The sequence below is a fragment of the Puma concolor genome, chromosome A3 (assembly GCF_028749965.1).
Source record: "Puma concolor isolate L17-30 chromosome A3, mPumCon1.1.hap2, whole genome shotgun sequence".
NCBI lineage: Eukaryota > Metazoa > Chordata > Mammalia > Carnivora > Felidae > Puma > Puma concolor.
Genome location: NC_141669.1, coordinates 11,703,416 through 11,726,313, shown reverse-complemented (window position 1 = coordinate 11,726,313; position 22,898 = coordinate 11,703,416). Strand labels below are relative to the sequence as shown.

Sequence of the window (22,898 nt, the reverse complement as noted above, 5' to 3'; positions counted from 1 at the left end):
TGATGAGTTTAAGTCTCTCATCATCTCCCCTTCCACGCTCTTCACCCCCTCCGTCCAACACATGCTAAGGAGAGGGTGTGTGTGTAATTGTCCTGATTGCTGAAATTGAGAGAAGAAACTGGAAATGTAAGGCTTAGCACCCCCACCCCACCCCACCCCAGCTGGGCTCCCTCCTGCTTATGCCTGTCCACAGAAAGGGTGCATTCTGCTTTGATCTTTGTTCCTTGAGGTTACGCACGTGAGGGTTATGTTATTTATTTGTTATTTTTAGTACAAAGCCCTTGAAATCCAGTGTGGTACATTACAGCACATCTCATTTTGGAATAGCCACGTATCAAGCGTGCGATAGCCCCGCATGACTGTGGCTAATGGGTTGGACGGCACTGGTTTGAGGCAGTTCTGGGTATTCGTTCTGCTCAGTTTCCCTCTGAGCTGCCATGGTGATTTTGGTTAGGCTTGTCTACTCTGTAGACTCAACTCCTCCTTGGAAAAGTTACTCTAAGACTTGCAGAAAAATTTTAGCCTAATTATGACAGTGGATTTAAGCCATGTTCTCTATTCCAGAATGAAGATAGTATTGCTGATTTCTCTGATTCCTACTTATATATTTTTAATTAAAAAAATCATGCAAGATTCAGTTGTGGGTTACAGAAAATATTCTAGCTCTTAGCAGGAGTTTTTTTTTTTTTTTTTTAATGGAAAATTAGGGGCTTTATGGAGATTAGGACTAAAAATCACTGAGAGGACTGGAGGAGCAGGCTTTAGATGTGTTTCTAAGACCAACTACTAGAAAAATTACAGAACCTGCCTGCTAGGGGAGCTGCAATCTGCCATAAATAAGCTGCGGAAGCAGAAAGCCATTCCTTATCAGTTGGCTCCAGTGGTAACTGACGACCAGGATACAAGCCAGCCTTTACACGCATAAAACTAGAGTCTGGGCACTGGGGCTTCTATTACCACTGTTGTAGAAAAATAACTAAGGCTACGAAAGGAAGGAAAAAAGGAAGGAAGGAAGGAAGGAAGGAAGGAAGGAAGGAAGGAAGGAAGGCAGGCAGGCAGGCAGGCAGGCAGCAGAAGGCAGAAGTAACAGAGGTGTGGTCTCTACTAGAGTTCCACCTCCCAAATTCCATGCAGCAGGTGCATTTACGAGAGGGGAACTAGATTATGTGTGGAATGCCAATATAGGGAGTCTGAGAGATGTAGTCTTTAACGTATCAACTTGTAACAGTAGTAGGACAGTTTGTAGGGGCAGAATGGCATTCAATGAACCAAGGTGCAGTATCTGAGATGATCCAAAACCCAGGAGAGGTATTGTGTTTTATTGGCACCTAAACCCCAAACAGTTATTTTTAACGTTGTTGCTCTTATACAAGCAACTTAATGTGATTTTTTTCCATATTAACATCCAGTGTTTATGTTGTTTTTACAATCAAATGACAATGATTACATTGAGTTGGTATTTTATACTTTTCTCAATGTCCAAAGAGCCCACAGGAAACAGTTTTTAAAACTTTTTTAAAATTGAGATATTTTTGACATAAAACATTGTTTTAGCATAAGGTTATTAATTTGGCATATTTATATTGCAGTATGGTTGCCATTATAGCTTAGCTAACAACACTACTCTGTCACCTAATTATCATTTCTTCTAGTGTTGGGACACAACTTTTTTCATGTTAAAAGCACAGTTTAGAAAATCTTACCAGAAGCCTTAAACAAAAACTGGATAAGTTAAGTTGTAAGCATTGGTTAGTAAAGCTTAAATTCATTTCCTTTTGGAAGTAAGAGTAAAGTTCACAAAGGTTTCTAGAAATTAAGTATCCTAACATGATGTATTTGTTTTCTATTGCTGCTATAACATATTACCACAAATTCAGCCACTTAAAAACAATGCAAATAAATTATCTTCTAATTCCCCTAGGACAGACATCTGGCAGACTTTGATGGGTCTCTCTTTAGTCTCACATGGCCAAGATCATGGTGCACACAGGGCTGTGCTCTTTTCTCGAGCCTCAAAGGAGGATCTGTTTCCACGCTCACTCATGGTGTTGGCAGAAGTCGATTCCTTGTGGTCATAGGACGGAGGTCCCTGTAGCCTTGCTGGCTGTCACCTCAGAGCTGTTTGCAGCTTCTAGATGCCGCTCACATGCCTAGGCTTGTGGTCGCTTTCTCCATCTTCAAAGCCAGTGACGATGGGTTGAGTCTCCAATGCCTCAGGTTTCTCTTTGCCTCTTCCCCCCATGGCATGTCCCAGACACCCTCTCTCTGACCCTAACTGAGAAAGCTTCTCTGTTTAAAGGCTCGTGTGATTAAAGGCTCGTTTAAAGGACCAATAATTTTGGATAATCTTTACTTCAGGGTCAGTGTCCTTAATCATATCTGCAGAGTCGCTTTGCCATGAAATGCAGTGTATTCCCAGGTTCCAGGGATTGGGACGTGGACATCTTTGGGGGTCTTTAATGCTACTTACCATAAAGGGCAACTGGCCGGATAGCCTGCAGTGGTGCATTATTTGTGGTGTGATAATGCCCTGGAGACTACTGACTGATTACATAGTTTACATTTTTTATTGCTTGGGCTGTGATATGGATCTAAATAGCCAAACTAAACTCTCCTTCTATTAGTATTGAGAAGGCTATTGAAATAGTGGGACTAGGCCTCAATTTTTGCTTTCTATTAAATGGGAAACTTAAAATAAGCGGAAGTAGATAAACAGTAAACCAAGAACTTGGTTTTTATAGAACAAGTAATGGTTTTCTTTGATCAGAAGCAGATGTGATTGTTGTCATTTCCATTTAAAATGAAGTTAATATATTAGCATTTTTCTCCACATGGAATCTCTCAGGTGAGTAAATGGGGAGTCAGAATTTTCGCTTGATTGCTTCAAGATTGGCAGGAAGTTTCATGTTATAAACCTTTTAAACACTATTAATCATCAAGTTGTTTAGATGAAAAACAAAATACCTTTCAACATTTATAGATGGGCCCTCTGAATTCTCTCCCTTTGTCTGGGTCGTAGTAGCATTGTTCAAATGAATAATTTATTTCATAATTAACCTAAATAACAAATATTTCAGAATGTCTAAGAAATAAATGGGAGTTTGTCTTTGTAGGATATTAGATTGGTAAAAAATCAAGAACCCGTTATTTGCTTTATAAATGTTTCTGAAGGGGATTCTTTGACGATGCATCATGATGGTTTTTCCTTTACCAAATTTTCTTTTGTAAGTGCTCCAAGGAGGTACGATATACCAATAATGCTTCATTTCCCGTTTTTTTGTTGCTAGCCAAGATGGATTTTATTTTTTATTTTTATTTTTTTTTAAGTTTATTTATTTTGAGAGACAGCATGAGTGGGAGAAGGGCACAGAGAGAGAGAAAGAGAGAGAATGGATCCCAGGCAGGCTCCCTGCTGTCAGCACAGAGCCCGACACGGGGCTAGAACCCACAGAACTGCGAGATCATGACCTGAGCCAAAAATAAGAGTCGGACGCCCAACCCGACTGAGCCATGCAGGTGCCCCACAGGTGGATTTTACAATGTATCTTTGTGTCTGATAATTGTCGGTAACCCCGTGATCACCCTCCGTTCCTACGACGGTGACAGCCCACATTGTTGATCTTGCCATTGTCTTTTCTAACTAGAGTGAAGCCGGTGTTCCTGGCAGCAACACAGACCTGTTCCACTGGGGCACCGCGGCCACCATGAAAGTCCTGTCCAGCACCACGACTACCACCAAGGCCGTGCTGCAGGCCGTGAGCGATGGGCAGTGGTGGAAGAAGTCTTTAACTTACCTTCGGCCACTTCAAGTAAGCGATGCCTCTTTTTTCTAAAGACCCATTGTGTGGCTTATGTCAGTCCATCAGCACTGGTTTTCAGTTGTGTTCATGTTGTTACAGCTTTCTCTTCTCTAGATCCTTAAAGTAATCCGTTAAGAAACCTAAGCCTCCCATCATCCAGGGGAAGAGTAATTTATTTTATAGAATGTGGCATTTATTTTATAGAATTTTGTAGGGTCTTGCAAAAGACACTGCTACAGATTTAGGTGTGATTAGATGTCAGAATTAGAATTTAGGGGGATGAAAAGGAAAATGATTCCATCAATGCTTACTTGTTTTTGCTGTATTTCTGTGGGCCAGTAGTCATGAAAAAGCGCTAGAAGCTGGCAGGAAGGCTGAGGTTTTTGGGCTGCTATAACAGTAATACCACATACTGGGGGGCGTAACAACGACCATTTCTTCCTCACGGTTCTAGAGGCTGGGAAGTCTGAGATCAAAGCTCCGGAAGATTCAGTGTCTGCTGGGATCTGCTTGCTATGTTCTCACATGGTGGGAGGGGTGAGGGAGCTCTCTGGAGTCTCTTTTATAAGAGGTCTGGTCCGTCCCATTCATGAGGACTCCATTTCCCAGAGCTGACCACCTCTGCAAGGTCCCAACTCTTATTTTTTTCGGGGTATGACATACTGATTTGACAGCTCTATACGCTATCCTGTACTCACCACAAACATAGCTGCCATCTGTCACCATACAACACTCTTACAGTGGCCTTGACCATGTTCCCTATGCTGTACCTTTCCTACCTGTGACTTACCCATTCTGTAACTGGAAGCCTGTACCTCCCACTCCCCTTTGCCCATTTTGCCTATCCCCCACCCCCTCCCCTCTGGCCCCCACCGGTTCTCTTATTTATGGGTCTGTTTATGCCTTTTTATTTTTTTCTTTTGGTTTGCTACTTCGTTTTTTAGATTCCACATGGTTAAGTGCAATCATATTTTATTTGTCTTTCTTACTTTACTTAGCGTAATACCCTCTAAGTCTATCCATGTCAACACAAATGACAAGATATCATTCATTTTTATGACTGAGTATTATTTCATCGTGTATATATACCCAGAAGCCCCACCCACCTCTTAATTGTCATGTTGGGGCTTAGAATTTCAACATGTGAATTTCAGCAGGTGACACGAACATTCAGTTTCTAGTAGGTGCTCTGGGTAAAGAGAGCAGCGTACCAGACTCTTTCACCCATTCTGGAAGTCGAGGTCAGGACAAATGGTTGAGCGATTGTGCTCTCCGTGACACATGAAACCCACTGCTCCTCTGCTGACTTCCGTGCGTTCTCACCCTGCAGTCCTTGGGCTCTCCGGAAAGCTCAGAGGAAAGAGAAACATGCTGTTTACCAGGTCACCCCAGACGCTCTCTGGGTGTAGCGTTCAGTTTATTCGCTGTCCAACTACTCTTCAGGCGTCTTCGGTGTGCCAGAGCCCAAGCTAGTGATTGGGAGCAGGGCGGCAAGCCCTTCGCCTGGCAGAGCCTGCACACAGACCCGCCAATAAAGTAATTGTGCAATAATGTAGCGGTAGGCAGTCATGCGGAAGGTGAGGAGGCTTCTGCGAGGTGGTGGGAGAAGGATCCGCATCGGAGAGAGAGAAGTTCTGATGTCTGACGTGGATAGAAGGCGGGGTTCCCAGGACGCACTCTCAGCAGAAGCCTGACTGAGCCACATAGAGCACATGCAGGGCCCTTTTCGGAGGAAGGTGCTTGACATCCTTGTAGAACAGAAAGGAGGCCTGTGTAGTATGAACAGAGTGAGCAGCAGGGAAGAATGGTAGGAGATGAGAGGAAGGAGCTGGTGTCCAGAGCCTTGTAGAGACACTGGTGGGGTCCACAGGTCTTATTCTGAGTAGGACGGGGAGCTGGTGTGGAGTGCAGGCAATGCTGTCGTGTGATCCACCTTCATTTAGGGTCATCTGAGTGCTGTGTAGAGAGCTGGCCGGGTGAGTCAGGAGTAGGAGCAAAGAGGCTCCAGGCGAGACGTAGTGCTGGGGTGACTGGAGAGCCAGGGAGGAAGTGGGAGATGCGTTTTGTGGACCTGTGGGTGGTCTGGGTGTGGACTCTGCGGGAAAGGGGAGAACCGAGGATGACCTGGCCGAGACGGTTGGGTAGATGTCCATACCACTGACTGCGATGGAGAGTGCTTGACTTTGGGGGATGGCCCTGCATCTCCTATCGTGGTGTGTGTCACTGGGGTTATGATTTTGGTCACTTTTCTGTCTCCCCTCGTGGACCTTTTGGGGGTATGTGTCTCAGATGAAATGTTTAACCCTGTGCCTGATACTGGATCATTTTTGGTAAGTGTCCGTTGTAGTTGTCATCGTCATGTACAGAAGGGCCTTTGCTGCTGCCCAAGGTCATGGTTGGCACACGGTGGGGTGTGGGGTAGCAGGGACATGAGCGGGGATGTGACAGGGGCGCACTTCCTTCCAGCCTCCAGCTGGGAGGGTTTCAGCGGTGAGGTATGAGGCAGGCCTGCAAGCAGGGGGGTGGGGGTGGGGGTTAACGAGGCAGTCAGCAATGGACAGGCCGCTCCTAGTGGAAGAAAGGCCTAGGAGCTGGTACGATGCGTGTAGTAGATCGGCTGGTTGGAGGGAAGAATTAGCCTTCGATGTTAACTAATGATGCTAACTAACCTCCAGGAACTTTAAGTGTTATTTTACGTGGTTTAGACTTGATGCTGCCACCTGTTGGTATTGTTCAAAGCTGGGCAAGGGAGCTATGTGTACCAAGTGATGTTTGAGGAAGGTTATTCTGACTCTAGGCTAGAAACCTTGCCGTGAGTCGAACACTGATTGCTTCTTTGTTTCTGATTCCCTGATGTCAAAGTGACCGGAGAATCCAGAGGCGCTGCAGGGTCAGGTGGAAACGCCGCTTAGAGGGCAGCTGTGACTCCTACGTCCTCTGCTGGGTGTCTGTGTCGCCGTGACACCCTCTGTAGCTCACATACTGCTCATGGGTCAGTTTCTCCTGAAATCACCCCTGCTTCCCTTCTCCCCCCACCCCCAGGGCCTTTCTTCTTACCCACTGTTCTTCACTTTGTTCTATTTAGGGGCGAGAGTTTGGCGGTGCTTATCCAACGGGAACCATAGCCAATGAAGGGCTAGAAAGACAAGGCTACCATCCTTTTTATGAATCTGTCCTCTCCGATCCCTTTGTCACAGAGGTAAGGACAGTGCGCCTAAGAATGTACGCTCAACTGTCATGCTCTTGTGGCATTTCAGTAAAAAAAACCTAAAATATTGTGGAAAATGTACATCTTTGGCTTCGTACTCATGTTATTCACTGGTTTTATATGACTTGTGTCTATTATGCCCTATTGTGAGATTAAAATCTGTTTGAAACTTTACATAAAATGATGTGCTTTAGTAAGTGAGAAGTTATAATTCGCATCATCAGAAGATATAAAAGCCTATGATTCTGTTCTTAGAACATCTTCATAGAAGAAAAGACACCCTACTAAATGGTGTAACCGCTTCTGTCTAGTCTGCAGTGACCTGTGACCCGTATCAGCACGTTCCAGTAGAAAGCTTTGCAGAAGTATTGCTAAGAACTGGAAAACTGGCTGAGACGAAAACTGAAGGGGAGGAGGTATTTCCAACAACAGAAGGTATGAAAGAAAGTTCCAGCTCCTTGACTGTGTATAAGTCTTACTAGGAGATCCATAAGTGAAAAACTATATGAGTGAATGGAAGTTGGGAAAAACAAGAATATAAGTTTTCAGTAGTTTTGAATAGCTTAACCTGACACCACCATTCACTTATTTAAAACATTTATTGAGTACCTTCCGTTTTCTGGATACTTACTAATATTGAGGATTTAAAAGGATAAGGATGATAGGATTCCTGTATTTAAGTTTCTAATTATGTGAAGTGATTGTTACAGTGAATGGTATAAAGTGCTCAATAAATATTCGATGCTTTCCGATTTTATGTGTTAATTAAGAACTCTGAAGTATTTGCTTCACAGAACGTAGATGTGTATTTCATTTAAGAATTTTCTGTGTGGCAGCATATCTTTCCATGTAGAATTTTTTGAAAAGAATTCAATGTACGCAAGTTCACCAATGGCATCTTACCATTTGTATGTTTTTTTCTCTTTCATCTCCTTACTTCTTTTTAAGGTTCCAGGATAGTTGCCTCAACTGTTTTCTTTCATTTCCCTCTCTCTCTGCTCTGTCATCCATAGTGAATACCTCATGATTTAAAGGCTGCCGCAGTTCCGGCCATCTTGTCTATATTCCAGGCATCAGTAAGAAGAAAAGAGGAGGGAGGGCAAAACATTGTGTCCTTGGCAGACCTATCCACACCTGCCACTTACATATTTCTGACTGTCTCTCACCACCAGTAAATCTGGATGATGCTGTCTTAACTGAGCACATGGATGTATGGGATAAAATTGGGGAAAATGTGTATGTGGAATAGAACTGCTATTTTCCCAGAATCCTGTTCTTGTCACTCATTTTTGGATAATCCTTCTTTCAATCAGTATTTATATGTAGTTGGAAAGAGGGGGAACAAATACCACTTTTCTATCTACTGTGTGGGCCTCTTGAATACTAGAGGTTTTTATTAAGTATACCTTTTTCCTTCAGTTCTGAATGTATGTTTTTTTTTTTTACCTCTTATTTCTGAAATCAGGGTGTCTCACAATTGATGAGTACATTTTTGTTTGTTTGCTTTTCTCCAAAAAGCTATTATTAAATTCATGGCACGTCTTAGAAACAATGCTGAATATACATGAAGAGCGTAGTTACGTTGCTGTTTCCCCTTTTAATTATTCTTTATTACTGCTTGCTTTTCTTTTTTTTGATTGTCTTTTAAGTATTTTTTTTCAGTTCCATAGACATTTATTGGTAGGCGGCATTTGCTTTGCCTACTGCAAGAGAAGCCCCGTATCAAATGCCATTAGTACAGTATTTTATTTAATCTGAATAACAGACCACCTGATAGTTCCCATCAGTCGTATTTTACAGTGTAAAGAAGCATGTCTCAGAGATAAGAATAGTTTTGTTTTTATTTTTGTTTTGTTTGTTTTTTTTTTTTTAATTTTTTTTTTTTTTTAACGTTTATTTATTTATTTTTGGGACAGAGAGAGACAGAGCATGAACGGGGGAGGGGCAAAGAGAGAGGGAGACACAGAATCGGAAACAGGCTCCAGGCTCTGAGCCATCAATCAGCCCAGAGCCCGACGCGGGGCTCGAACTCACGGACCGCGAGATCGTGACCTGGCTGAAGTCGGCCGCTTAACCGACTGCGCCACCCAGGCGCCCCATTGTTTTGTTTGTTTTAAGTTACGCAGCCAGTGGTTGGTTGAAGTGAATTCAGATTCAGCGTTGATCATTGCCGTGGGTAGTATTCTCCCCATTCTACCAGCCTCTGCAGGGGACTGCATCAGACCTCGAATCAAAAAGAATAACAGCAACGAACAAAAACATGCCAGTGTCACTTAGTTTGATATTTTCTGTTCAAAATTTGTTAATATGTCGAAGATACCATTTTTTTGCAGGGTGGAGTTTGCAGGAGAAAAAATTGTCCTGAAGAGTAAAAGCATCTCAAAATGGCATCACTGTTTGTTCCTTTTTCATCTTATCACACGTGACCTTTTTCATCTTGTCACATGTGACCTGTCCATACTCATGTTCTGCAGGGATACCAGAGGAGTAGGAAGTGTCCTCTGTTTCACCCATTTGTTCCTCAGACCTGTTTCTGGATAAATTCTCTGTAATTGTTTGCTTGTGGATCAAAGTATGAATGGTTATTGAGCTGCTTTGCACAGGTAGAATCTAAGACCTTAGGAAAATAGTGGGTTGGATGTTGAAGTGTATCACCCATTGATTGGCATAATAATGGACTAAAATCATAACCGGGAAGTTTGGAAACATGGATTGATACAGTGTTTTGCTTAGCTTGCATCATACATATATGTGCTGATGAGAGTATCTGTCATACAAAAGGTATGCTTCGCCCAAAGGCAAAACAGTGGCATCACATTGTCCAACCTGCAGATGCCTTCTTAGAGCAAGCATCCCGTCTCAGACTGATTTCTCAGTGTATTTAAGGCTTCTGCTATTTTCCAGAGCTGTGTTCTTTTTTTTTTTTTTGAGAAAGTGAAAGGCCCTCATGAGGTGCAGATTTCTGGGTTAGTAGGCCTCCCCTTTTCATAGGGTCTTGAGAGTACTTGACCATCTCTGCTGCACTTGGTAACTAAATGATGGGACATTCAAGTGATCTTGAAACATGAAGCAGGTTAGAGAGACTTTCTTCAGGCGCTGTGTGGAGCAGGGGACACGTGCCTAATGATGGACCAGGGGACCCCTTCCAGTGCCTTTTCTCACCGTACGTCCTTCACTCACTGAAGGAGTGGTCCTTGAGCTACCTGTGTGCTTGGCATTGTCCACATACTTGGAATATAAAGTCACAGAAGACCTGGTCTTGTCCTCCAAGGGCTTACTGTCCAGGTGAGGAGACAAGACAGACACATTTGTGTGTGATAAGGGCTATGAGAGCAGACGCAAGAGGTGTTGGGATTATAGACGTGTGACAGCCATGTGGAAAGGTGGCCTGAAGAGGCTTCCAAGCTGGTGATACTTGACCTGGGATTTGAAGGATGAAGAAGGGCAACGTAGATCAAAAGAGCAGGGGGAGTTGTTTCGCATTAGAGCCCCTTGGAAAAATTTTTAAGAAGTGCTGATGCCTGGGATCCACTACAGACCTTGTATTTCAGAACGTCTGAAGTGCAGCCCATGCATGAAATATTTTTAGAGTTCCTAAGGCGATTCACTTGGGAAGCCATGGTGAAGACCCTTTGGAAGTTTCACTTAACACGCTAGCATCTCCCTACCCATCACGTGTCTGTTCTTCAAACCGACACACTTGCTTTGTAAACCTCTCACCTGGCAATCCGGAGAATGCCACCGATACCTGTTATGTCTGTGTCTGTTCTCTTCCCATTGGGGGTCAAACCCTGCGTGTCCTATCTGTTTCTAAGGTGTACAGGCCTGCTCAGGTTTTCCATATGGCAGACGTGAAATCAGCGTCTCCACGGTGACAAGAGTGAGCACAGTGTGTGCGTCAGTTGCTGGGACAGGAATTGAGGCCACGCTCTTGGCGAATCCGACTCTAACTTCCCAGGGGCATGTGCGCTGTTCTTAGTAGTGTCTGTGAGATTTTAGTGGGACTGCAGGTGGTTTTTTTTCATGTCCTGGTGTTTCATCAAATTGTCTTTTCTGACGCTCAGATTTTACTACTCCACCAAGGGAAAGAATCCAAGTCCGTTGAAGTATTAAAAATTTTTTCCCAATATTATTCAGTTGAGTGGGAAAAAGATTTCAGAATGCTTGTATATATTAAAAATGAATTTTTTTTTAAAATGTAGAGGTGATTTTAATAATCTCTTTAGTTTACATTTGGGGATGCAACTTATGATGCATGTTCATAAGCACTGTCAACATTTGACATCCCTTGATAATGCTATTTTATCTGAGGTAGGTGTCTTTGGGTACTTTATAAAATCAGATATTTGTCAGAAACTCAGCAGATTTGAAGAGTGATATAGGCTAACTGACCCAAAATAGAAATTGTGATAATATGACTTCTAACTTTGGTTCAGAAATAGGTCATAATACAAATTAAACTTCCCAATATGATCTGGCTTTTCAGAATTTTTTAATAAAGTTGATGAAAAGGTTTTTATGGAGACTAGCTGAAGAAAATTGATCATTATTTATTTAGCTAAATGAATGATTTAATGGCTAATGATTTCCAAATCAATAATATGGGCAGCTCTCCTATGTGAATTTAGTTCTGGAATTAAATTTATCATAGAGTGCTTTCCAGAGGCACTTAGTTTGCACAGAATTAGTGCTTGGAGGCTTATGCATAGATTTCATCTGATTTTGACTGTATAACTTGTTTAGAAAATGCATTATATTCAAGACTTTAGAGCCAGCATTGCAAATTAAATTCATATACACTTTTAAATGTAAGGCAGGCTTCCTCCCCCCACCGCCCCCCATATACCTTAATGGTACAGTAAAATCATGCCGACTCAGTCTGTAGTCATCATGACACCTGGTGAATCCCAGTGAGACCTTTTGGGATCAGTCTCCTTCACATCCTCACTGATGATTTTGTCGAATGTTCTTCAGTGGCTTCAGATTCAAAGACTGAGCAGCTTCCTGTATGTGGGGTTTGATTTTCACTTTGCAGAAGTCCTGGAGTCTCCATACTGCCTAGAAGGTTTTAATGCCCAGAGGCGTGACTTCATGTAACCCTAATTACCATCCCAAGGCCCCATCTCCAAATACCGTCACACTAGGGATTGCGGTTTCAACAAATACATTTCAAGGGAGCACAGACAGTTTGTTCACAACACTGTCTTTACAAATTAGCTACGTTTCTGAGTGTAGGTGATTTACATTAGCTTTCCAAGCCCGTGTAGAAAGCAAGATAACACTGTCTCCTTTGGGGGGTTTTTGTGATGCAAAAAGAATTAGAGCTAATTCATGCAAAGCATCTTTCTCATATCTGGCTTGTTGGAGCAGATATTTTAAAAATTATAGGTATTTTTGTTTTATACTACTAATAATTATTGCTGGGTAAAGAAATGGCATGAATGCAGGCAGAGAGTTTGCATATAAATCATTAGAGATTCAGACTAATTTAGCTGGTGTGTAGGACAGGGATAATACCAGTTAAAACTGTAAATTAAGGTTGGCCCATATTTATCGAGACCTTGAACATCAAATAAAATTTAATTTTCATTCTTCAGGAAATGGGAAACCATTGAAGAGCTGCATATCTGCATTGCGTTTGTGTATATGTGTGTTTTAAGCTGTTGAGACACAATTACACTGATGCTTGATGAAAAATAACAGGAAGTTAGTATGAAAGTACGGTTTTAAAATGGATTGGAATGGATTGGAAGGCATCAAGTAGGGTTGAAAGATTCCAGTTTTTAAAGGAGGGTGTGTGGCAGTGGAAGTAGAAAGTCTATGGGAATGAGTTCTTGGGAAATGAATCAGCCTGCTTGGGTGGCTGACGGTTGGAAGCAGGGGAGAGGGTGAAGTCCAGGATGACTCTGGGATTTTGTGTTTTGCTAACTGGAAGAGTAGTGCACCCTTTTCAGAAATATGAATGATACCGAGGAGAGAATTAGTAACGTGGGGGGATATTTGAGTGGCAGTGTCACAATAACCGGTCGGTAATATAAGTCGTAGGAAACGGATCAGGGCTCTAGAGATAAAGATTAGGAAAGTACTGAGGTATCAGCTGAAATGAAGAACACGGCTGAGTTCTCCTGGGAAGAGACTGTGAAGTGGAGTTGACAGGTAGGGATGAAATAGTCTAACTGAATTCCCACAGTCTGCGGTCGAGGAGAAGGCGATCTGGTGACGTGGACACGGAGGAGGGTCATTTGAGGAGAGCTGCGGGGAACCCTGTGACCCTGAAAGCCAAGGAGGGACCAGGTGGCAGTGCCTTGTGGTTCGGCGAGATCTGAGAGAGGATGGCGAGGCCTGCAGAGTGGGTTAGAAGGGAGAGCTCCCAAGGGAGGAACCTTTTTTCCCAAGACCGGTGTGATTTACTTATGTGTTGGCACAGGACCGGTAGAAAGGGACTTTCTTTTTTGTTGACTGAGGAAAACCGCGAGCTTCTTCCACAGACAGGTTGGAGGAGCAGCTAAGTGAGGGTCGGGTCCCAGTGAGAAGAGGCTGAGTAACAGCAGGGATGGCAGAAGTGCACCCGCTACTCGGGTGTGTGCATGTCTGCTCTTGTCGTCCTGCTGCAGCCCATCTCCACGCCTAAATGCAGCAGCTAATCCATTAACAAGTATGATTCAGGGGCGCCTGGGTGGCTCAGTCAGTTGAGTGTCTGACTTCGGCTCAGGTCACGATCTTGCAGTTCGTGGGTTCGAGCCCCGCATCGGGCTCTGTGCTGATGGCTTGGAGCCTGGAGCCTCTTCAGATTCTGTGTCTCCCTCTTCCTCTGCCCCTTCCCCGCTCGTGCTCTGTCTCTCTCTCTCTGTCAAAAATAAATAAACATTAAAAAAATAATAATTATTATGATTTATATGAAATGGAAGTAATTGCCTCTGTTACCGCTCTGGCAGTTCTTAACAGAAGAACCTATTATCTATCATCTTTGGGGGGGAATCAAAAAGTGTCCTAACTGAAGAAAGTCATTTGTTCCCTCAAGTCTAACTTTTTGTTGGGGGGCGGGAACTTCTAGATGCTTTCTATATGCTAAAGAGATGATACGCGTTGAAAACTAAGGCTCTGATCTAAAATTCACAATGCTTCGAAAACCAAAAGGACTTCTTATAACTTGTTTGGCATCAAAACCTGAATTAAACTGACATGAGGTTATTTAATCTTTGCTTTATCTCATCTAGTGTGAGCATTCAAATGTTTTACAGCAGAAATGTAATGTCTTTGATTCTGGGTGCTCTCAGAACGTGCTGAAGGTATCATGTCATATGTGATACATTTCTAGCATAACTTCCTGAAAGTTCAGAATGTTCTGAATTCTGGGACACAGAGCCATGCAATAAATCAATGGTGGGTCTGGGTTCTCTTTCTGAAGATGGTTCCCAAATTACTGTATCATTCTGCCTGTTTTTATAGTTTATAGATGCTGTTTTAGTTGTTCCAAAATGTACCTGGCATTTTGGTTTTATGTTAGGTATGGTAAGACACCCAGGTGTGGAAATGATGGTCATGAAGGAAGTTTATATTTGCAGATCCCTAGACATAGGAGGCAGGACAGGCCACCCAGAGCCCCATTGTTACAGCAAATACTTGACGCCCAGGAAGAGACAAGCGACATGTACTCGGGGAATCAGAGCAGACTGTTTATTTCGCACCAGGGTCGGCCCAGCGGAGTCACCTCCAAAGGCTGAGCCATGAGCCCTGGCGCTGGCCTTCTTTTATGCCTGGCTAGCTTCCGGGTATTGGAAACCTTCTATTGGCTGCACGGGGTGGGTGGGAGGCGTTATCAGTTGTGCTATGTGGGCAGTTGGCTGATGCAAGAGGCAAGCAGGATTACAGAAGCCAAAAGCATGCAAGGAGAGTATCCGGCCTCGGACACCTGGCTGGCCTTTTTTAAATCACTTCTTGCCAGCTTTCCTTCTCAGCACAGGGGAACACTTGGGTCAGCCTGGGGTCGGAGGCAGAGGAGGCAGAGGTGGGAGGGGAAAGCCTGGGCAAAAGTCTTTATTGTACTTTCCATGGGAACAGTAGGGGAGGGATTGTAGGCAAATTTGAGCGAGCCTAAAATAGATTGTTTGAATAATTTTGTAAGACTCCAGGCTGTAGTTTTCTCTGGTTGTCCAGTGGCTGGCCCTGGGGTGGTTAGAGTGGAGGAATATAAAAGCCACTGGAGAGAAGGTGGTTCAGAGTATTGGCTCTAAATTGGTTGGTTTGCATATCAGAGATGTGCTCAGAGTAGTTTGTTTGCTATCTTTAGGAATTTGTAGCTCTGAGAAGGGCAGTCTTTCCAGGATTATCAAACACCCAGAGTGTCAAAGCATCATAAAATAGAAAAAAAAAAAAAAAAAAAAAAGATAAACACATTTGTGCGTGTGAAATAAAATCTGTGTGGATATTATTCACTTGAAGCAAACATTTATATTTTAGGGTGATTATTGTTACTGGTAAAAGTAACAGTGATGATTCTTTAGACTTTTTTCTGAGGGTGATTTTTGTCATACTCCGAGCTAATGGAAATGAAGTATTTCTTTTATCTTTCCTGCTGTAATAAGCTTTGTATTCAGTTATTATATGTTCAAGAAATGCTAGAGATCATCTTGTCAGTTGTATCTTTGTAATAATATAACTTCTTAAAATAAACCTACTGGAATTTAGGTGTTCAGATGAAGATCTTCCCCTTGAATGATCTTTCCTGAGGACTCTGCATCTATTTCAATTATGTTGTCAGTTGTACCTTTCTGTCGTTTTAGTTTGTTGTTGGGTTGTTTTTGTTTTGGAATTTCCTTCAGGGTCTGTAGCATATTCATTGGAATATCTCCTGGAGTATTTTTCTCACTGGAGGGTGCTTTGGTTTGGGGACACAGAAATATGCACATTAAATGGAGTGAAAGATGAAGTCAGTGATATTAAAAAAAATAGATCTGACTGGAAGATAGTAATGGAACTGGTATTATGACAGATAGGCGTCAGATTGGCCCCTGTCACAACTCTTAAGAGGGACGCCCCTTCAATAGCCAGAGAAACAGCCACACACCTGAGTAAAAGCTCCTGAACTTTGAGGGGACTGGGCTCTTTTGATGAGTGGGTTCAGATATGCTTATTTGAAAATTGGTTTCCCTTGTGCACAAAGAAAGGAGGTATCTGAAAACAGAATGGGAGGAGGAAAAAACTAGGTGAGACTGTAGGTCACTTTATAAGAAATAATGTAAGAAAGAAAATTAAAAGGGAAAAATCACTAGTATGTGAAACTATCGGACTTTTTTTCCCTCCAAAACATGGATCCTGAAGGACTATTAGGCAGGCATCAAATGGTAGAAGATATAAGGCAGGTAGAAGTCAAAATGGTAGCCCAGGGGTTTTATGCATGTGTGTGTGTGTGTGTGTACAGTATGCAATTTCTAGACACGAAGTAAATTTGCCACATATTGTCCAGAATGTTCGCAGATTAAACTTACATGCTCTTCTTGCTTTATCTTCTGGCGTCCCAAAGATAGAGCTAAGCCTTCATCCTTCAGTTTTAATAGTGTTCTACAACACACTCACCAGTACTGTTTCTTCTTCGCTCTCATAATTATTTGTAGAAAATTTGATTTGGGCTCTTTGCATTGTATTTTTTATTATTTATTTGGAGACTTTCTCTTGTCCTAGTGTGTTTATCCCAAAGGGCAGAGACTGATTGTTAGGGCAATGTCTGGTTCAGAGAAGATTCTCATTGCCACGGAATGAAGGAATGAATTTGCAGATGCGCCTTGAAATGAGTAGCTTTTGAGTGGAAAACCTCTCTAAAATAGTGCGATTCCTCGGAAGTGCTGACTGGTGGTCCAATTTGGTCCGTAAGGTTTGGAGAATACAGAGGAAATGAGTATTTAGAGAACCAATATTGCCTGTGTAAGGTGCAGCAGAGAAAGCTCAGATCCCTCCCGTGAGTCATCCACAGGAGATTCTGAATTCTAAGTCAGCTTTTGACACTTCATCCACTTGTAGGTGGTTCCTCGCCCCACCAGTGTCTCATTGTCCAGACTGTTAGCCAAACTCAGATTATATAAATGACTTAAATTTTAGTTCAAGTGAGACACAATTAGGAAGGTAAATCTTCTGGAAAAATATTATATGGTGTATTTCTGAAGTCAAATATCATTTACTTTGGATTATCCACGTAACAGTTCTCCTTCATCAGTGCAGATCATGAGATTCTGTGTCCTTTAAAAATAAAGGATTTACATTGTGATTACATATGACTACCTGGTATTTGTCGCTAAAACCCTAAATGAATCCCGTGTTAATACAAACCACGCATAAACACAGGCTTTGTTGGTAGTGTGCTCTCTTTTATTAAAGCCATGAGACTGATAAGTTGTTGCTTATATAAAAAAAATGTGTGGAAAAGTTGTTAATAGTTGGGAATCTTAAGATCTTATATAATCAAAGCAAGGGCTTTTTGTGGAGTGTGATGAAGAGGGATGTTCTTGGAAGGAACAAAACCTATTCATTGTAGTACTCAAAAGATTTATCCTAAATTTGCACTCACATAGCTTTCTTGTTGCTTTGCTCTTTGTTGCTCATATGCTCAGTTACCATGTCAGCTGTCATTGATACATATAATTTTATAGCATGGCTTGGGCCTTTATAACCAAAAGATTAGCTGTAAGAAACCATCCTCACTGATCTCTTTGCACTTAGACTTTGTACCTGCACTAACAGAATTTTCTCCTATTTAAAAGTGTAATGAATAGCACAGTTTGTCTGAGTTAAGGCAAGGTTACTGTTTAATAGCATGGTTTCATGTGATCTGTATTAGATGGTATGCATAGACCTTTGTGAAAGGTCTCAGAGAGTCCTCTCGAGCTAGGTATCTGTTGAAATCATGTAGGACTGAAAACATGGCACGTAGTAACCACGAATGTCGTATAGATCTTCAAGTAAAATCATGCATTTTTTTCCCCTGCCTTCAGTTCTGCTGCAGCTGGCAAGTGATGCTTTACCAAGTGACATGACCTTGGCTCTGGCGTACCTCCTGGCCTTACCACAGGTGAGTTTGCCGTTACCAAGAAGGGACTTCATGAACAAACAAAAAAATCTGTCCTGGGGATTTTTCACCAAATAAATTGTTATATGTCTCACTTCCTTCTGATTGTTCTTATGTGCTGGAAGGACTGTGGTGTCAGTATTCAGAGAGCAAATTCTACCATTTTAGCTGAAGTGTTCATTTCAAAATCTGCCTCTCCATCACAGGATCTGCCTTTACAGTGTCTTCTGAATTTTAACGTCGTCCTGTTCAGTTGAGCGTGAGCTTGCGTTGATGTGATGGAGACTTTGAACATAAATTCTGTAGTGATGACTAGAAATGTAATGGCTTATGATGATTTTCTTAATTTCCTTTCAGCTGAGTTCATTCTGTCATGTTCCTTTCTAGGTGTTAGATGCTAACAAGTGCTTTGAAAAGCAGGCCCACTCTGCTTTATCTCTCCAGCTGGCAGCATATTACTATAGCCTCCAGATCTATGCCCGACTGGCTCCATGTTTCAGGGACAAGTGCCATCCTCTTTACAGGGTGAGTCCTCCTCGTTTCCACTTTATTAACAAGCAGAGCTGAGTTACTTGTCTAAAATAGTTAAAACACATGTTTATCTTTGGAGGGACTGATGTGCTTTATATCCAGAATGCATTCCCAGCGTTGGATGTAATAACTTTTCCAGGCACTGGAAGAGGTAGTTTCTCATGTTATTGTGAATGCTGATTCTTCCCACAACTTTGCTGTCATTTATTTTATTTTACAATTTCTTAGGAAAGGTTAAAGTAGTAGGAGAGGAGAAATGGAGAATTGAGTGTTTAATTCACCTCCCGAAAGGAAGATGGCTCTAATTTAGGACAGTAGGCAATGCAGTTCTTTGAGCAGTGCTGTACTTTTATTTATTTTTAAGCCAGAAATACGAGAGTAGTTACTGTGCCGATGAAATGTTGAAACATGTTATGTCTACTTGCCACCAAGCTCCAGACAACTTTTACATAACTTATAAATGTGGCCTCAAGTTATGTGTGCATTCTTTTGTGGACGCAGACTTATTACGGATGCCACTGGAAAATCAAAGCCCTCTAGGTTTACTTGTATATATACCAGTTTTAATTATCAGCCTTGGGAAATTATCTACTTTTTTTTTTTTACTGGTGTATTTTTTTAATGTTTATTTATACTTAGAGAGACAGTGAGAATGAGTGGGGGAGGGGCAGAGAGAGAGGGAGACACAGAATCAGAAGCAGGCTCCAGCTCTGAGCTGTCAGCACAGAGCCTAATGCTGGGCTCGAACTCATGAGTGGTGAGATCATGACCTGAGCCAAAGTGGGACGCCCAGCCCACTGAGACACCCAGGTGCCCTTGTACTGAGCTATTTTTAAGAGAATTACTACTTTAAGAGTAGATAAGCAAATCGGACTTTGAAATCCACTATGTGTACAGATAAAAGGTCAGATTTCGTGGCAGGATTCTTTCTGTTCCTGACCTCAGAGCACACTTTAAAGAAGTACTTTTACAACCCAAGTGTGTATCAAAGTTCTAGCTGCCTCAGCCTTCCCAAACATCTCTAGGAATCTACAAAGACATGAAAACATTCCCTTTGTGGCAAAAATTCATGGCTCTCATTCATCCATTTTTCTTTAAAAAGAGAAAGAGAGGGGATCATCTAGAACACACGTTAATCTTGCAAGGGCATACTGTTATTAGACCTGTATTGTCCTCAGGCATAGTTTTATCATGATGACAGTTGGCCAAGTAAGGAACGTTTTCTTCTTTTTAGCTACTTAATATATTACTTTATTTTGGGGATTGTGTGTGTGTGTGTGTGTGTGTGTGTGTATGTGTGTGTGTGTATACATACATATAATTTTTTTGTTTTGTCTTTTATAGCTATTGCTTTGTGCAGTGACTTGATTCCATACTCTAGTAATTTTCCTTTGTTTTATTTTTATGTCTCAGGTATGTTTCTGTGTGAAATAACAAATTGAACCACTGCGCTGTAAATTGAGGGACAGAAGTGATCACATAGGTGGAAGCGTGGCGAATGTCCTTCCGGAACAGCGTACTCACTGTCTTTGTTAATGTTAGGTGGCCGTCAGAGAATGTGTGCGGCAGATTTGCCGGTGTCTGTCTTTCGTTAGTGTTGGGCACATACATAAGCAACAAGTAATTTACTCCAAAACACCAAGCGTGTTGAAACGCAGTGAAGTTTTACTTTGACCCAAAGCACTGTGCCTTATTACAAACACAAGTCAGTTGTGTCCTCAGGACTTCCTTGACCGCGATTTCTAAGCGGGTGCCGTTGGCATGGGATCCAAGTGCTGGAGTGGGATCGCCCTCTCTTGTTCCCATGTACATACTCTGTATCAAGATCACACTGTGTGCCTAGCACTGTGCTGCACTTTCCATGAATACAGAGCATTGAAAGGTCAGTCATCTGGGTACCTCAAGCGTGCCGTGGGCTCTGAGCATTAAGACGAAAAGACGAATATGGCTGCCTGAGCGCCATGAACCGGCCGCTTACTATAAATGCAGAGAAGACAGTTACATGCAGGGGACTGGACGGGCTTTGCAGGAAAGCACTGCAGACCGATGCACCACAGACTCGCTGGGCCCGTAAGGGCCAAAGAGCTTGCTGTAGAGCTACATTTTGGCCCAGTCTTCAGTGTCGTTTCTTAAAAAATCTTAATTGAAGTAGTCCTCCTCCAAAAGTAGTCCTCTTGGAGGAGAATTCTAGTACAACATATGTTCCTCTTTTCCCTGATAATAAATTATTTTTATAAAAAATTATTTGTGCCAAAAGTTGAAAGTCCTTAAATCATGTACTGTTTGTGAGAGAGGTGAGTTGGGAGAAAACCATTCAAGTCCACCCCAACTTTTATATCTGGCAGTCACTGTTTCCTTCTTCAGATCCTGCAGTCACTCCATAAGGAGCCCCATTGAAAATCTCCCCAACTCAACCATGGGAAGAGACAAAGAACATGGAAAGCTCAGGGTTAGAAGTAAAAGTGCTTCCATCTTGGTTTCCTCCGTGTTCCCAGCAGTTCTTTTCACTGAGTAGAAGTGTGAACATTTTATTTCCAGATCTTGTATTTTGTATATCCTGCCACAGATCCAGTGTTTATCAAGTGCCCAGTGTGAACAACCTGGAGCCTGGCATCACAGTGAGAAGAACAGTGAGACTTGATTCTTGCCCTTTTCTTACCCTTAACCACAATTTCTGTTTCTTCCTTCCATCTCATGTCACCCCGCCACCCGTCAACTCTGGGCCTTGTTCCCGTCACCGTCCTCCTATCAAACTATCCTTCCTTTGAAGATGTCCGTCAGAGCTGTCTTGTCTTGCCCTAGCCCTGGGCCTCTGATTCTTGGTTGTTAGACTCTTCATCCACCCTGTGGCGTGGCTCGGGACACCTGCTCCTCCTCTGTCTCTGGGCCCAGTAGCAAAAGGCAGCTGCTGTTCAGGGTCCTCTCTTCAGGAAACTGCAGTAGAGCCACATGGGAACAGAAACAGTAAAGTCCACGTAGCCCTGCGTGTTTGCTTCAACACATTATTTCTAAGTTCTCGGCTGCTGCAGACAGAAACAGGTGTCTCTTCCGGTAGCGTTAAGACAGCACATGGCCGGCTCAGGGGCCAGCCCATTCTTCAGGGACTTCGTGGCAGTTCTGTGGAAAGCATTTGGTCGGTTGGTAGTCTAAAAGGTGAGCTGAAGAGGTAGAAAGTACCCATGATTTTTTTTAACATCAAGATGCAAAGATGTTCTGAAATTCTTCCAGATAGATGTGTTAAAAGGGAGTGGGAGAGGTCGAACACCTCTCCAGTTGTTTTTCTTCTCTCTGCCCCAGGTCCTCAAATTAATTCAGTCTCCGGGCTCCATGGTTCTTCACCTGGAGCACTGTAACCATCTCATAAACACCACCCTGTCTTTGCTTTTGTTAGGTTTGTATTCTTTCCCAAACATCTGCCAGAGTGGTGTTTCTAAAATGGAGATCTGGTCACCCTGCCTTGTGCCTAAAATCCCTCAGTGATTTCCTGTTGTCCGGGCAAGGTCTGCATGTCCCCCACGGTCTGGCCTCTGCCTCTTTCTCCAACTCCATCTTCCTTTGCCCAGCCATACCAAGCCACTTAAATTTCTCAGATGCCCTGTGCGTTCTCTTTCCTTGTCTTCAAACCTGTGTTCTTTGCTATGATGTTTTCCCCCAGCATTTCTTTGCTTAGCTACTTGCTTCAGGTGTTACCTCGCCCAGGCTGGGTTCCTGTCCCCTGCCGTCACTCGGCAGTGCTCCCAGGCTGTGTTTGGTGCTCTTCTGTGGACATCTGTAGTGGCCTGTACTTACTCCAGTCATTGTGCTTACACTCTCGTTTTGCATTTATGTATCTTTCATCTCACTAGATAATGAGCTGTTTGAGGCCAGTGTCTGAGTGGTATTTGTTTTTCCCAATGCTTAGAGCAGGACCTGGATAATAAAAAGGAGTAAATAAATCTTCACTGGGTAGATTATTGAAAATTAATGAATAATTCTTCAGCACATGTGAAATGATTGAAGTGTGTGTGTGTGTGTGTGTGTGTGTGTGTGTGTGCATGCGCTCAGGGATTTATCAGGTGATTATGCCAGGCCATGTTCTAGATCCTGGGGAAACACAAGCGCACAAGACACATAAGAACCCTTGCCCTTTTGGGACTTACATTCCATTGAGGAAAGGACACCATCAACAAAATAAGTAAATACAATATATACTCTGTGAAATGGGGGCAAGAGCTATGAAAACAAAAAGCAAAGAAGAGTAAGCAACACGTGCGTGCGCTTGTGTGTGGAGAGCACAATTTAAACAGGCTCAGGAGAGGCC

General features: G+C 42.7%; 1 protein-coding gene across 5 annotated transcripts in view; it reads left to right on the top strand.

Annotated features, from left to right (window-relative positions):
- Positions 1–22,898, top strand: part of NBAS (NBAS subunit of NRZ tethering complex) — a 367,149-nt gene that overhangs the window by 231,814 nt on the left and 112,437 nt on the right. For all 5 annotated transcript variants that reach the window (XM_086700060.1, XM_086700059.1, XM_086700058.1 and 2 more), the window contains 5 exons: positions 3,645–3,809; positions 6,886–6,999; positions 7,320–7,443; positions 17,994–18,070; positions 18,455–18,592. In XM_086700060.1, the coding sequence (XP_086556186.1) occupies positions 3,645–3,809; positions 6,886–6,999; positions 7,320–7,443; positions 17,994–18,070; positions 18,455–18,592 (618 nt within the window). The remainder of the gene's footprint in view (positions 1–3,644; positions 3,810–6,885; positions 7,000–7,319; positions 7,444–17,993; positions 18,071–18,454; positions 18,593–22,898) is intronic.